This window comes from Magallana gigas, chromosome 6 (genome assembly GCF_963853765.1).
Source record: "Magallana gigas chromosome 6, xbMagGiga1.1, whole genome shotgun sequence".
Classification (NCBI taxonomy): domain Eukaryota; kingdom Metazoa; phylum Mollusca; class Bivalvia; order Ostreida; family Ostreidae; genus Magallana; species Magallana gigas.
The window spans coordinates 36537962-36552880 of record NC_088858.1 but is presented as its reverse complement, the minus strand read 5'-3'; the positions used below and the strand labels follow the sequence as shown (position 1 = coordinate 36552880).

Genomic DNA, 14919 nt, shown 5'->3' with positions numbered 1-14919 from the left:
TTCAATTACTTAATACATGTATCTTGTCGATGGGATTCCATCGTATTATCTTACAGTGTATCATCAAATTAAATTAATAAACATTCGCTTTATAATGAAGATAAGATTAAAAAAAATGTCCTTTTATTAAATCAGCTTTAATATTTCTTATACCTTGTTAATTGATGAAGTACGAAACAAGTATGTAAATACATGTATAATAATTTGTATATAATCTTAGATTAAGATTGAAAGTAATACATCAAATATTGATTGACAGTATTTGAAAATAATTCCGGATCCGATGACCTGAAAGGGTTAAAGATTATTTTTTTTTCTTTTGCTGATGTAAAAAAGATGTTTGCTTTCCACAATACAAAACTAAATGTTGTAAATAGTCTCATCCATGTACTTTGTACAAGCTTGTACTGATCCATTATATAGAATAGAATAAAATAGATGTTATTTCCAAATTATGGCCTCATGGGACATGACATATAAAAATTATGATTTCATATAAATAGACAAACAGTAGGACAGGTTTTTTTTTATAAATATGTAAAGATATTATATAGATTTACGAGTATATAAATGCGATGAAATAGAAATCAGGGAGGCCAAAGTATGTTTATCGATTGATTGCTTGATTGATTAATAACTTATTCTCTCTTAGTCTACATAAAAATTATCATCGTTTTGAACAACATTAGAAATTGACAGGATATTTAGAACGTCTTTAAACGTATACTGCAGTATATTTTTTTAATTTTCCCCTGCTTATTTTGTTTAAAGGAATAAGGAATATAATTCGTTGAGGTTTATGAGGTGATCAAATACAGATGATGGTAATCAAATCCAATAAAGCCCGAATGGTTGAATGATAGATTTGATCACGCTCCACTGTATTTCACCACTTAATAATATTCAGAGAAGAAATCCTTATTACTTGTAAATGTGTTTATATAAATTTCAGCAGTTGTGAAATATTAAAATAACCATTAATGAATTGTATTGGACGATTTATAGTGTTATCACAGAGACACTGGAAAATGGAAGTGAACAACTTGAAAAGTTTTGTAGTACACTGATCTCTGTCATTTTCCCTCCAACAAATGGGTTCGTACACAACCAAACTTGCACTATAAAATAAAATGATAAAATGCTAAATTAGCCGGATATGTACAAAAGATTGCGCGACATTTAAAAGATACCCCGGAATCAACCTGGTCGATCACGCCACACAACGCGGAAGGCGTAGCCAGGCTTTACACTATGCCCACATTCTTGTAAGGTAGTACAGAGTTTTATAACAACATCGTACAACAAGAGAGACGCGGAGGTGGTATCAATGAAAGTTCTCAGATGAGCTCAGAATCTGAGAGTGTGATGGCTAACATCGGGCCGAACATTGGAGAGAGGAGGAATGTCGTTATCGCCATGGACGGCAGCGACTACGCGGAAGGAGCATTCAATTGTACGGTAACTCTTATCAAATATATCCCCCATTTCTATATTGTACGGTGGTTTGAATGTAACATCTCGTCAAATGTAATTTTTGACTGCGTAAATGCAGGTGTTTTTAATAAAAGCACTAATCTGCTGTGTATGATTCTCTAAGCATATTGTTTACGGGTATTAGGTAGATCTTTGACATTTTTTCGAATGTGCATAGGACTGAAACGGTGTGCAATTTCCTGTATAATTAGCGGTTCCATAGAATTTTAATGACCTCCTCGGGATGATTTAAAGCTATGCACAACTTTTTTCCTTCTCTTAAACTAGATATAGTGAATGTTTACCAAGTCAATGCGACCCAGATATGTACGCACTGAGTGCAATTTAAAAAACAAACATCAGTCATGTATACTATAGGCCTACATAGAAGACGCATTCAGCATACAAAAAAAAAGGAAGATATTTTATTTAAAATTCGACTGGCCTAGTTCTTGTTACCTTGTTTTGTTTTTCTATGAATATAGTTAGAGCATGTCTTATTCATGAAGTTACAAAAATTATACACTGCATGTAAGAGCATTGTAAATTCATCATGGCGCTGAGGTTCATAATTATTTAAATTCTGAATTCTGTGCAATGAAATAATCAAACATTGATCTTTAAAAAATAAGAAATGGTGATGTTTCTTTATAAATAAATGCAAAGATTAACTGAATTTTAAAAAAAAAGACTATTAATGAGCTCATTAATGCACTTAATGTAACTGAGGATTGACAACATTATTCCAAGCATAAGGTTTTCAGTAGAATTGATAAACACTTTAATTAAAAGTAAGCGCGCGTCTCCAAGTATCCAGTCGTCTTCAGAATTCAATTCCTGTCTGTCGAAGCCAATAAAAATGTCAGCTTGCGAAATGAAACTGATTGAAAATTCCAGAATACAGTCTTATACATATCCCGAAAGGATTGGAAGGCTACAGAAAATCTAAGCAGACTCTCTCCGTTTAATTTTATTATCTGTATTGTCTGAATAGCACACAGAGATTGTGTAAAATTAAATTCATTTGAACTTTTTTTTTTCATTTTATCTTTTGAATTTGAAAACTTTTTTTTTTCATTTTATCTTTTGAATTTGAAAGCAATTTTCTTTCGATGAATCTATAAAATCTAATCAGAGCGATGATTTGTTTCTTGTGTTGACAAAAACTGATAAACACCTGAATTAATTCAATCTAATTAAAATCAGATCCTCGATCCGCTCCTTATTTTTCATTGTCGCAAATTTAAAAAAATGAGCGGATAGAGGATATGATTTTAATCAGATTGCATTATAATTCTGTGCATCGTGAGTTCGAATTGCATACAAATATACAGTTGACGAGTTTTCATTGATCCCATTTTTTAATGCCTTTGAGGATAAGCAATACACCTCATTTCGATATCGATGAATTTTTTATAACTTACAAATCACCAAGGGTTTTTTCATGCTTCCATACATGTAGCATAACGATCGTGAGTTACAAGGGAAATTAACATTTAAAAAGATTAAGGATATCGAAGGGCTTGGTCGTTAGAGGTATTATGTAAGCTTTTTCTCATAAATCAATCCAGAAATTGGATTTTTTTTTTCTAAGTAAGTAATATAATAACATATATTCTGACCAAGAAACAAAACGACGTCGCTGTATATCGGTGTTGTAGAAACATCAAGGCGTGAAAATATAGAAATCGATATTTGACGAGTCCCTTGGGCAATAAAAGGAAAAAATACATAATATATTTCCTGTATTTTAATGTAATGTACTGTATGAATAGTGCTAAATTTGATCTCTCTGTTGATTGTTTTTCATCAAGAATAGCAGCAGCAAATTCAGCATCAAATCTGATGGCCTAAGCGACATTAATGAGACTTAAAAACCCTCATAGAGATCATTTGACAAATATCTGAAACTGATTTGTTTAATCTTTTATAGACGGAAAATTGAGAATAGTCTGTGTTTGCTTTTATGCCAGTCCTCAAGAGTTTTCAGTTACCAATTGGCCCGGGTATAGTAAAAACCTATGCGGACTCCGGGCCGTGGCTTGAGATAATGACAAAATTTCTGTTTACAATTTTTTGGTTGCCCTGATAGACCAGGGAGAGAAAAAGTTACACTATTCTCTGTAAATATTTGATTAACACCTCTTTGAAACTATAAATGCATTATCATATGATGCATCCATATACGTAAGATTTGACTATTCCTAATGTATCTTTACTTCTATTGAACTATATAACATATTAATACCGTATAAAGACACACATATTAAGTTCTCAAGTTATTCCTTATATATGCCATATTCGACATTCATTCATATGAATATTCGTAATAATTTTAAGGCATTTGAATAGGATAAAAGTTAATTGAGTTTATATCACTTAGAGAAAACTCAAATTTTACAAATTGAATCGAACGTAAAGACTTATTTTAAATTAACAATTCGCGATATCAGTCCTGCCTGAACACTTACCCCATGGTTTTATGACACGGTGTATTCATGGGCAGAATTATTTGCGATAATACAATTATCACGATGGCATTTTTGGAGATCAAGGTTCTTTATTATTAATTTCGAGACTTTCGAAAAACTCCTTTTCTATGACAAATATTGCTCTCTTCTATGGAAATAAGAATACGTGAAAGCAAAGAACGCTCTTTTGAAGGTCAAACCAAGTAACTGTTACAGTTGTGTAATCAGCTAACACCTGTTTTTCATATCATATCCCTGTTTCATTTGCGATCGCACATACATACATGTATACATGTATATTCTGTGTATTTTAACAAACACAACACATTTTGAATACTATTAACATGTAAAATGATATGGAGAAAATTAATTGAAAATACATTTGAAATGTAGTAGGACCACCGATCCACTTAAATATAAACCTTACATACTTATAATTCCTTATTATAAAAGTTGAACCCAGGGCATTGCTATATTTACCTCGTCCTGGAATAAGTCAGATGTCAAGATTTTTTTAATATTTTTGCTTTAGTGTTACTTGACTGAAATGCATGTATCGTGTCAAGTAGATAATGAGAGAGAGAAGAGAGAGAGAGAGAGAGAGAGAGAGAGAGAGAGAGAGAGAGAGAGAGAGAGAGATCAAATTGCTTAGAATGCGGTGTGGGTGAGAACGAGTCTAAAGAATAAATTTTTTTATTAATTTTGAAATAGTCAAATCAATCAAACGGTTTATACTCCTACAAGCCATTGGTATAGATTGTGCCATAGATAAAAAATTATCGCATCATGGCACGTTAATTTTAGCGGTATTTCATAAATGTGGATAATTTTGGGTTAACGATATCAAATACACGCTCACTAATGTAGGATTATTATAGCTGCGCCTTATGACCGAGATTCGAGTGTGGCTTTTTTTACCCGTGACGGATTTATCTGTTTATGACTGCGATATATTAAATCAACCCAGCAAGAGGAAATGTCAAATCCACTGAAATATACATTGGTTAGCATTGCTAAACGAAGGCAATCCTTGTGCATTTGCAAAATCACGTAAGACTAATTGTACTTAAAAAAGACGTTTTTTTAAAGAATCCATGCAGCTAAATCTTATGAAGAAATCAATGGGAAAATGAAATCTGCGCTGGATATGTCTGTTAAACACGAAATCAAAAGAATATTAACTATCAGATTTTTTTTTATTTGCATTCTACTTGTAGGGGTTCAACTGTTCCTATTCGCATCCTCTTTTAATGAAACAGTTGTCTGTATTTTGCAAGAGATGTCGTTTTATTTGTAAAATGAACCGTTTTGGAAACCATCAATCTGCAGTGGCAAGGGTCTGCTATAATGGCAATTAAGTAGTTGAGTCAGCTGCCAACAATCAATATAGTCACACTATACTACATAACGGGGTAAAGCGGTGACCAAGTGCTTGCTGGTCGAAAATTAAAAAAAACAAAACTCTCATAAGCATAAAAGGTCTTACAAACTACCTTATTGAAACTAGTAACCAAGCCTCCGACCTGTATTGGCAGACAGGCTTGACTCTGTTTTATGTCTGAATGCCAGTACTGCATTAATTTTAAAACATTTTTTGAAGGAGGGGAAGATGGATTGTCTGTTTGAAATGAAGAATCGCTGAATATTATGATTTCTGAGCAATGTTTTAAACAAATGGCATGAACGCTCAAGAATTAACAAAATCGATGGGATATATGTATTAGTTATGGAATGCCCCGAATTCACCGGTTTTTGAAACATAGCTTTATGATCGACAATTTCTTAGAAAGATGTACATGTATTTGGAGAAAAAAAAAGTAAATTCCACAAAGATCCACGAAATATGGCATTCAACTAAATCAAAGTATGACAGTCTAAAGACAGTATGTCTATTTTTAGAGAGTTACAAACGCTATCGTCTTTTTACAGGGTACATGGAACATGTCCATCGGGCAGATGAAGACCACGCCCTCCTTGTGAACATTGCAGACCACAGCCACAGCCTAACTCACGGGTGTAAGTCACGAACACAAGTATTACACAATTAACCCTGATCGGGGTATCATTAACTCAGGACGCAAGTTACATACACAAGTCACCTGACCGCGGAATCATCAACACACGGACGCAAGTCACATACACAAGTCAGCATATTACGGTATCTTATACTTTAGAGTGTAATTCACAAATACATGTCACCCTGATCATGCAGTTAAGTCACATTGATAGCGGTAACTGCGCTACTGTGATATTGAATACATTTATATCAAGTATTGATAGACTTGTTCATATACTAAATACCCAACGATGCCAACCAATTTTGATAAAGAGTTTGCAAAGAAACCACATTGCTAACGATAAATAGTTCAATGAGTACTCAGGGAGAGAAAATGACGTGGAATATGCCGTTAAGCAAATTAAAACCTATAGAGACAATTGCTTCTCAGACGTTTTGAAAACATCAGAGTCATTCAGAGATACTATAGTTATTATTATTTGTTTTCCTCGGATAAGTATGAGAACCTGTCATTGAATAAAACATGCAATGTGATCGCCGTATAAATTTCTATTGTGGGCAAGTTAAAGATTTATACTTCAATACTAGACTTTGACCCGTGCGTGCACGGGTTGACATTGCATATTATGTCGTGCTTTAACGAAATAGATACATCAAATTTGCACACCTGGTGTCATTCAGAATTCTCGGAATTTTTCATATTAAACGCACTGAGTAAGAGTTATCTCCCGTATTTTCTTTCATGAACAGAATTTATAGGAAATGTTCAATGAAAATTAACACGTATTTGTATTATCGTTTTTAAGTTTATCCATGCAAATGTGATATTGTGAAAACTGGCATAAACTAAAGAGCATCCCGTGATTTAGCGTGAATGTAATGCGCATGCGCAAGATTGTAAAATCCGAAAAATTCAGACGATTTCCGGGGTTTTTTAAGGAATTTACGTTGATTGTTAATTAGCGAAGCCTGATTGATAAAAAATAAAAACAAATTGGTATTCACCAAGTCCCAATGATGTTAAAAGTATATAAAACAAAAGACAGTACTCTTCCGATTTTTCGGTATTGAAGCCCAAAAATATGAGTCTATTATTTCAATATAGTAGTATATAGATGGCGGACCAAATAGCTTTTATCATTACATTTCTTACGTGCATATGTTGATATACAAATGCTTGGCAGTGGTCCTCAATAAAACGAAACACTGATTAGATTTGTTACTGACTGTCTAAGGAGATTCTAAGAAAAGGACACATTTCCATAGAAAATCATTTAACAACCCCAATAAGTACAGGCAAAGTTGCAGCAATATCTCAATACATTTTATTTTCAGTTTCCACAAAGCCAGCATGATTAAGTAGTAAATGACAGTGAATGGTTATAAAAATCATTTTTGGTCAAACGTACACTCCACAAGCAATTTACAGTGAATAAATAAATAAATCATTTGTGATATTTATCGACTAGTTGAGTTAATAGCCGGAGATCGATTTTCAGTGCTCCGTAACTGAGCCCTATTTCCGTTTTTGTCATCAAGTGTAGCCAAAGCATAACAATTATCTCGTCGTTATATTAATTATTTGGATGTTACGACCGAAGCGACGGACATGGCCGATTCCTTTTTCTTGTAACCTTTTATTGCACCCATTGCGACGGGAAATTATTGGTCCTGTACATGTAGGTTTATAATATCCCCATCCCCAGCCCATTTCATCTTTCAATGACTAGTTTCCTCATTTTTCAATTGGAAACCTTCACTCGAAATCCTATACCCATCCCTAGATAAATCATACAGCACTGTCTCTGCATCAGATGAAACCTGTTTTGAAGATATTGTGATACCGTACATGTATTTTTCATCTCAACTAGAAAATTACTATAAAAACTACAAATTTACGAGATGTCGACTGATGTTTTATGAAAATGCGCCGTATTAGATTTCATATAGATTTTTATACCAAGCAGTTTATAGATTTTTCCTGATACATTTCTATCGTTTTAACGCTACATCAGCAATTTGAGTTTCATTTTGTCCACATCAAGAGGTCACTGAAACAGAAACCAAGCTGCAGAGCTTACCAAAATAAGAAAAAAATAAAATAAAACTAAATCTGACAGAGATGTATTTCTCATTAAAAAGGCCATTGTGGAAAAGAAGAATGTTAATCTTCCCGTTCGACGGGTCCATTAAGCCCCAGAAAAGCATTATCTTTGATCTTAATGAAACCAATCTTTTATAAGGAATCACTCATACGATGGCTTCAATTAATTAATCATATGATTTCAGCTGCCTGGATGTCGGCTGATCCTAAATTAGTTGAGCATGCCATTCGTGAAGAGGAAAAGAAAGCAAAAGAAATGGAGAAAAAGCTGGAGGGATATCTTGTAGAGACTGGCGTAAGGCGTCAATATTTCATGTTTTACCTGTCTCTAGTCATACAAATACAAGTGCAATTTTAACATGGCCTTGGACTTTAGATAGGATGTAATAATCTATTTCTTGCATGAAAACAAGTTAAAACTGACGCTGGTTTCAAGTGAGATATGTACAGACTACGTATTATTAGCTTAAAAGCCAGTTCAAAAAGCAATGCCCGAGTGGCAAGCAATGAAATAAACAGGCTTACGTCACATTGCTGTTTAACACAACTACCAAAAGTCCAAGCTCTTGTTACAATAGCTTTATTCCCATTCCCTATAACTCGAAAAGAATTTTTTTTCTTATTAGAAACCCACTGAGTATAACTCTGCATCTTCTCGGTACCACGTTATATGTTATTTCAATATACCGGTATGACATACTATAAGCGGCTTGAATTCTGCAGGAACAATTTTAAGCGCCACTTGTTTACGTTCTTATAAGTACATACATTTCATGTTTGCGTTACATAGATAGAGGGACAAGTCATCATTACAAAGGGGGATCCAGGACCTACTTTAATCAAACTAGCGGATGAATTCAACGCTGCCTACATAGTTACAGGAACCAGGGGTCACGGGAAAATAAGACGGACTATTTTAGGAAGCGTTAGTGATTATGTGATGCATCATTCCCACGTGCCTGTTCTCATTTATAGGAGTTAGGTTCATCCTTCCTACGCAACTAAGAACGAAGCCATGCAGCTCAACAAGATGATGGAATAACACCGATTGACCAATAAAGCAGAATAAAATTCAATCATAAAGGAGTTGATTTCTGAATAGAAACAATAGTAAGACTTATTAACCCCAGGCACTTCCGAGGGATTTGCTTGGGATATTTTACTTATTTTAATGATCGTATAACCATTCCACAATCTCATGAAGCATAATGTAGTTATTTCAACGTGAAAATAGAACTGTAGATCTGTGAAATCGGTCAGTGTTTATAGTCTTTGTTCGTTTGCTTTTTTTACGGTCTCTGTATGTTTGTTTGCCGGACTAAAAGCTTTAGCTCTAGGCTTGATTAGTTCAAGTTTCATATGCATGCATGAGTTACAAACTCGGGACATAAATACCCCGACATTTGCTAAATGCAAATTTGATTTTTTGATGTTGTATTACCGATTTTTCAAGTAAAATTTTACGCAAATATTTTTTTTGCTTATAAAACTTGTTTAAATACGCAAAATAAATTTTGCAATATATATTTTGTATATATTCAACAATATAATGTTTTGTATTTTAGATAAATTAATAAACTTTTCTATAAATTTTTATTTGTTCCCCGAGTCATTACTAGACCACAGAAACCTGACGTTATATATACCCTGTACCTAATAATACACCCTAGTGTAGTTTTAAGTTGAGGGTATATATTTTATTATTAGGAAATTCCGATGATCTAATGCTATATACGTTTTCGTGTGCTGTCAATCGTTCGTAACGTGTAAATAGATACATTTCCAGGTTTTTTTCTTCAGAAATCAACTTAACTAGTCCAATTTTATTTTGATCTTTCAATTTTGTGTACATAGTTAGATGTGTGGAAATCAAAAACTTGCTTAAGAAGTCACTCATATTAAACATTTCCATTCTAGTCTTAAACACAAACCACACTTTAGATACTGCCTCAATCTATTTACAGTATGGGAAGTTATCGTGTTTGCAAACACTGTAACAGCAGTTCTCTGTCAAGGTCACTATAGGGATATCATAATAGCATATCAACGAGATGTAACCATGTATATTTGTAGCCATATATGTATTTGGAGAGATGTGTGAAAAAACAGGGGTTAGTCCTGCATTTGGCTTGATATTTACTAAACAATAACAAATAAACCGGTATTAGGCAGCGAAGATGAAAAGAGTTGTAATAATTGAATAATTGATAATATTTCATTAAGATAACTTGACTTATTAATTGCTCTCCGTACGTGTTCATTCGTTCGTTCCTTTTCCGTCTTTATGAGCTTTTTACTCTAATAACTAACAAAGCGATTCAGACTGAATCTCTCACAGAAGCCAAACAGAGAAAGTCACGATAACTCGATCAAATTGGAACAATACATCTTAATATTGTTTTTCAGTTTCCCCATAGGGCTTATAGTTTGGGAAAACACTAAATCATAGTTTTACTCCTTGGAACAGCATTAATTCATAGGTATACTAAGCAAAAGAGAATTTACCAAAATTGGTGGTTTTTTTTTGAAAAACCATACTTGTACTTAAATATTTTATATATCTCAAGTATCTGTGTATTAATGTATTACTTAATTGGAATACTTTCTACAAGTACATGTATGAGTCAAACATTCATGAAGAATATAAGTATATAAGTGTAATATGACTTTATAACATACATTTTTAACATTGATAGATGCTCCGTATAATTTTTGATTAAATAGTCATAGTCTACAACAAATTTAAACTGTCTTTCATACATTTTATCAAGAATTGTGCAATAAGATAAAAATGTAGAGAGACATTGGATATATATGGCTATGCATATGCCTATTTGCTAAAAGCATGCATTACATAAGATGTGGAAATGTCAGCGGTAAGTGTCGAATGCCAAACAAAAGTGAAGGCTTGAAGCCTCCTACATTTAACAGTACCATTCCATCCCAATGAAATTGATACGTATTATAAAAATTTTTGTACAATCAAGGTGGGTGTCCAAGGACAATAATACAAAAATCACAGAAAACACTCCACATGGAGGCAACATCATCTTACATATAACTGATAGATTTGGCGCCAACGTGATGGTAATTCTTACAACGTAAAACATTTAATTCATATTAATTATAGATGAAGGTCACATTTAGTACAATCCTATTGAAAAGTTTTGTTCTAATATCGATTTATATCGATCATGGTATACAAAGAAAGAGAGAAAAAAAAGAAAAATCTGGAAGACTGGAGGATGAAAAGGACCACTTGCCCTTTGAATATTTAATAAACAAATTATATTTACTTCCACAACATGAGCAAATGCTAGCCTTGGTGGAATCACTTTCCTGATTATAGTTGCAATTAGGTATCTAAAGGCTTGAACACTGTGGACGATTGCTTCCTAACACTGCGTTGGTTATTGATGGAACGTGTTTCTCCTGTTAATTATTCATATTACTGAGTTTACAGATAACATCCAATGAGAAACAGCCTTGTACAAAGTAAACACAGGGGATTGATCGGCTGGCCTACAGGTTGTTCACATAGAAATTGTTGGGATGCCCTTTTTTTGTACCACTTGGTGAAAGGTCTATAATGTGGCTCGTCTTTGCTACAGACATCAATATGTTGCTAATCTAAAGTGGGTTTTTTAATCCTGTATGATCTAATCAGTATTTAAGATGTTTCACCTACATTGATGATCTGAAAGAACAAAGCCTAAAAAATTCAAAGAAATATCAAACATTAAAAATTCAGCTTTTCGAAATAGTCTATTTTGTTCTGAATTTAAAAACATACGTGACTTCCATTTGGAAATTTATGTACATAACAATTAGATATCTTTTTGCCATTTATTTTGCATTTGTTTAGAAAATTAATTTTTTATCAGGGTTTTATAATATATCTTGAAAGCAAAAAATACTAAGAACTTTCAACATTCTACTTACATAACACTGCAAGTTGTGATCATTTTATTCAATCGATTACACAGACACAGGTTGATCTATGAATATTGATAGTTTTAGATTTTAAAAAATCTATTGAAACTTATCATTTGAATAACAAAGAAATGTATTGTTAAAGTGTTTGTACTAATCGATGTGGTTTTTATCATCGTAGCCCAGTGGTAAAAGTATCGGCTTGTGAATAGCATATAATGGGTTCGTTGAATTGTTAAGAACCATACTTTCTCATAAAATTGCATATTTTTGCCTACTTGACATGAATACCTCTAATGCATCATGCTATCAACTATTTATTACCTAATTTTCTGCAGATATGAGTTACTACTTCAAGGTGCAGTAAAACTATACATTTTAAACTTTAAAATACTTTTTCAATACATGCTATTAGAACCCTGTGTTAACTCCAGAGCCCAATAGATTTTTTGCTCCTTATAACCATTTACTTTTTTTATGTTTTGCAATATATATTTTTCACATAGACATTCATACATTTACAAAAAATTATATCAAATAGTCGACCCGAAAAAAATTCAAAGAAATAAACATTAAAAAAATCAACTTTTCAAAGTAGTCTCTTTTGTTCTGAAACTAAAAAAATACGTGACATTAAACTGGAAAGTTATGTGCATAACAATTAAATATGATTTTGCCATTTAATAGCACTTGTTTAAAGAATTAATTCTTTATCAGGGTTTATGATAATACCAAGAACTTTGAATATTCTACGTACATAACACTGCAAGTTACATGTACAATGATATTATTCAATGAATTACACAGGCACAGGATGATCCAATATTGATAGTTTTTAGATTGCATAAAAATACATTATCTTTTGTTACATTTAACACCATAGTCTGTGCAATAGATGTCATAAGTTTAAGAATCATTGTTTCTTATTACCATTTACTTTTCTTTTTATAATTTGCAATTTATAATTTTTCACATAAACAATTTACAGTGGGAAAATATTTTTATTTCAGATAATTTTTAAAATTTTATATTTTATTTAGCATAATAAACCAGAAAAAAGTGGAGGCTTGTTTTCTTTGGTAAAAGAAAAAATTGAATTGTTTTTCATGTAAAATTTGGATATTTACTGACATGTCTAGAGGGGGACAGTCTCTAAAATTCACATCTGATGTACTTACTTTTTCTGCTGAATGATAAGAATATGAAAATGATTTTTATAATTGCTTTAATTACGATCTTTTTTCCAAATGCAACCTCCATTAAAATGGGGTTAGATTTCTCCGATTTTTGCTTTCCATTGAACACTGAATTAATAGGTTAAATTTGTTCCTAGTTTGATAAACTTACTACAACTGACTAGCAATAGACAGCAACATGCATGCAACCACAGATAGCTATAGTTTTCTAAATACCTTAGCGATGCTTGGAAAACAAAAAATATGATTTCTGACACTGAACAATAAGTAAAATATGAATATAATCAGTATCTTCCATATCAAAACCATGAATTACTGTATTCATAAATTAAAGATTAAAGGGTATTGAAACACAGAATTAACCACATTGGCCCGTTGCTTCAATTTTTTTTTATTATTTCCTTGCTCTATAAAACTTTGTTCACGTTATGCAAGGTTGACAATAGAGCAATGGGAAAATATTTAAATCTTACAAAATCCAAAATTGAAAATAAATCACACAAGGATATATTTTGTCTATATCTTTTAAGGAAGACTCATGACTTACACCATCTGTGGTAGCGATTTATATTCATTGTATACATTGCAAGCAAGAATTAAGGGGGAAAAGCACGGATTGATTCATATCTTGTAAAGCTACAGCTGGTACATATTAACAGAAATAAAAAGTGTTGTTTATAGTTCCACTGGTGACAACCAAAGAAAATATAAATCAATAATGTTGAAATTGTAAAAAAAAAATCAATCACATAATGTTCTTGTGGTGTGTTTACACAACAGTGGTAACACTTATTTTTTTATAAATACTGTTATGAAATGCTTGCATTTAATAACTCAATTCCATACAACCCTTGATAATTTAATTCCTCGTCATTTGCTGCATACAAGTTTGACTGCAAATTTCTTCGCTGGCAGGTTAGATTCGTTTTTTCTCTCACCTTAATCGTGAGAATCAAGGTATCGGGCCCTTAAAGGACTAAGAAATTACACAAAATGTTTTCAAGTGAATGTCTTACAACAAAAATAATTTTATATAAAATTATAAAGAGAATTCAATTTAATTTTATTTGGGTATCAGCGTAAAGAAGTTGCAAAATTATATGCAATGGAGTTCATTTACCTTTTTATTTCAGTAAGGGTCCATAAAAACATCTATAACATTCATACTTTATTTATAAAAAAAAAAAAAAGAAGAAAACAAAAAGGATTTTTCTTGATCCCTGTACACATATCTTATGATCTTTCAAAAGATATCAGCACACAGATAAATATTGTTTACAACAAATGTTTTAAAGATACTATCAACTTATATTTTGAATTTTGCATATGTGAAGAAAACATTTACTTGTGATCATCATTCATTTATTCTCTCTTTACACCAAAATTAGTCTAATTTTGTACATTCATCAACGAGAATTGCTTGCATTTTCCAAATAAACATCCATAATCATTTTGTGACCACACATTTGTAAAACTAAGAGAAATAACCCCTCCCAATGAAACGATGTGCTATTTTTTATTTAAAGTTATCTATTTTGAATTGAGTTTTTGAACATGGCTTTTTTTGTACACACATATCAATAGAAAATACAATAAGTAGCAACATCTGGAGGAATCAAATTTTAATACTGCAAAACTTTAAACTCTCCTTTTCCCTCTGTCATGATTAGTTTTGTTGGTAATTTGAATTAGCCTCTGAGACAACAATCTTCATATGACTAATAC

At 32.2% G+C, this 14919-nt stretch overlaps 1 protein-coding gene across 1 annotated transcript; it reads left to right on the top strand.

The window, feature by feature from the left end:
• The first annotated feature begins 1233 nt into the window (after nucleotides 1-1233).
• On the top strand, nucleotides 1234-9658 carry LOC105349058 (universal stress protein YxiE). The gene is made up of 4 exons (XM_011458727.4): nucleotides 1234-1453; nucleotides 5874-5960; nucleotides 8251-8360; nucleotides 8856-9658. Exons 1-4 carry the CDS (start codon nucleotides 1342-1344, stop codon nucleotides 9045-9047), a joined length of 501 nt encoding a protein of 166 aa, XP_011457029.2. The 5' UTR covers nucleotides 1234-1341; the 3' UTR covers nucleotides 9048-9658.
• Nucleotides 9659-14919: the final 5261 nt, after the last annotated feature.

Excerpts from the sequence above, each read along its gene's own strand:
- LOC105349058 (XM_011458727.4), top strand. The coding sequence starts at position 1,342 with ATGAGCTCAGAATCTGAGAGTGTGATGGCTAACATCGGGCCGAACATT. Across the intron at positions 5,961-8,250 it reads CCACAGCCTAACTCACGGGT|CTGCCTGGATGTCGGCTGAT; the intron begins GTAAGTCACGAA and ends ATATGATTTCAG. Across the intron at positions 8,361-8,855 it reads GATATCTTGTAGAGACTGGC|ATAGAGGGACAAGTCATCAT; the intron begins GTAAGGCGTCAA and ends TGCGTTACATAG.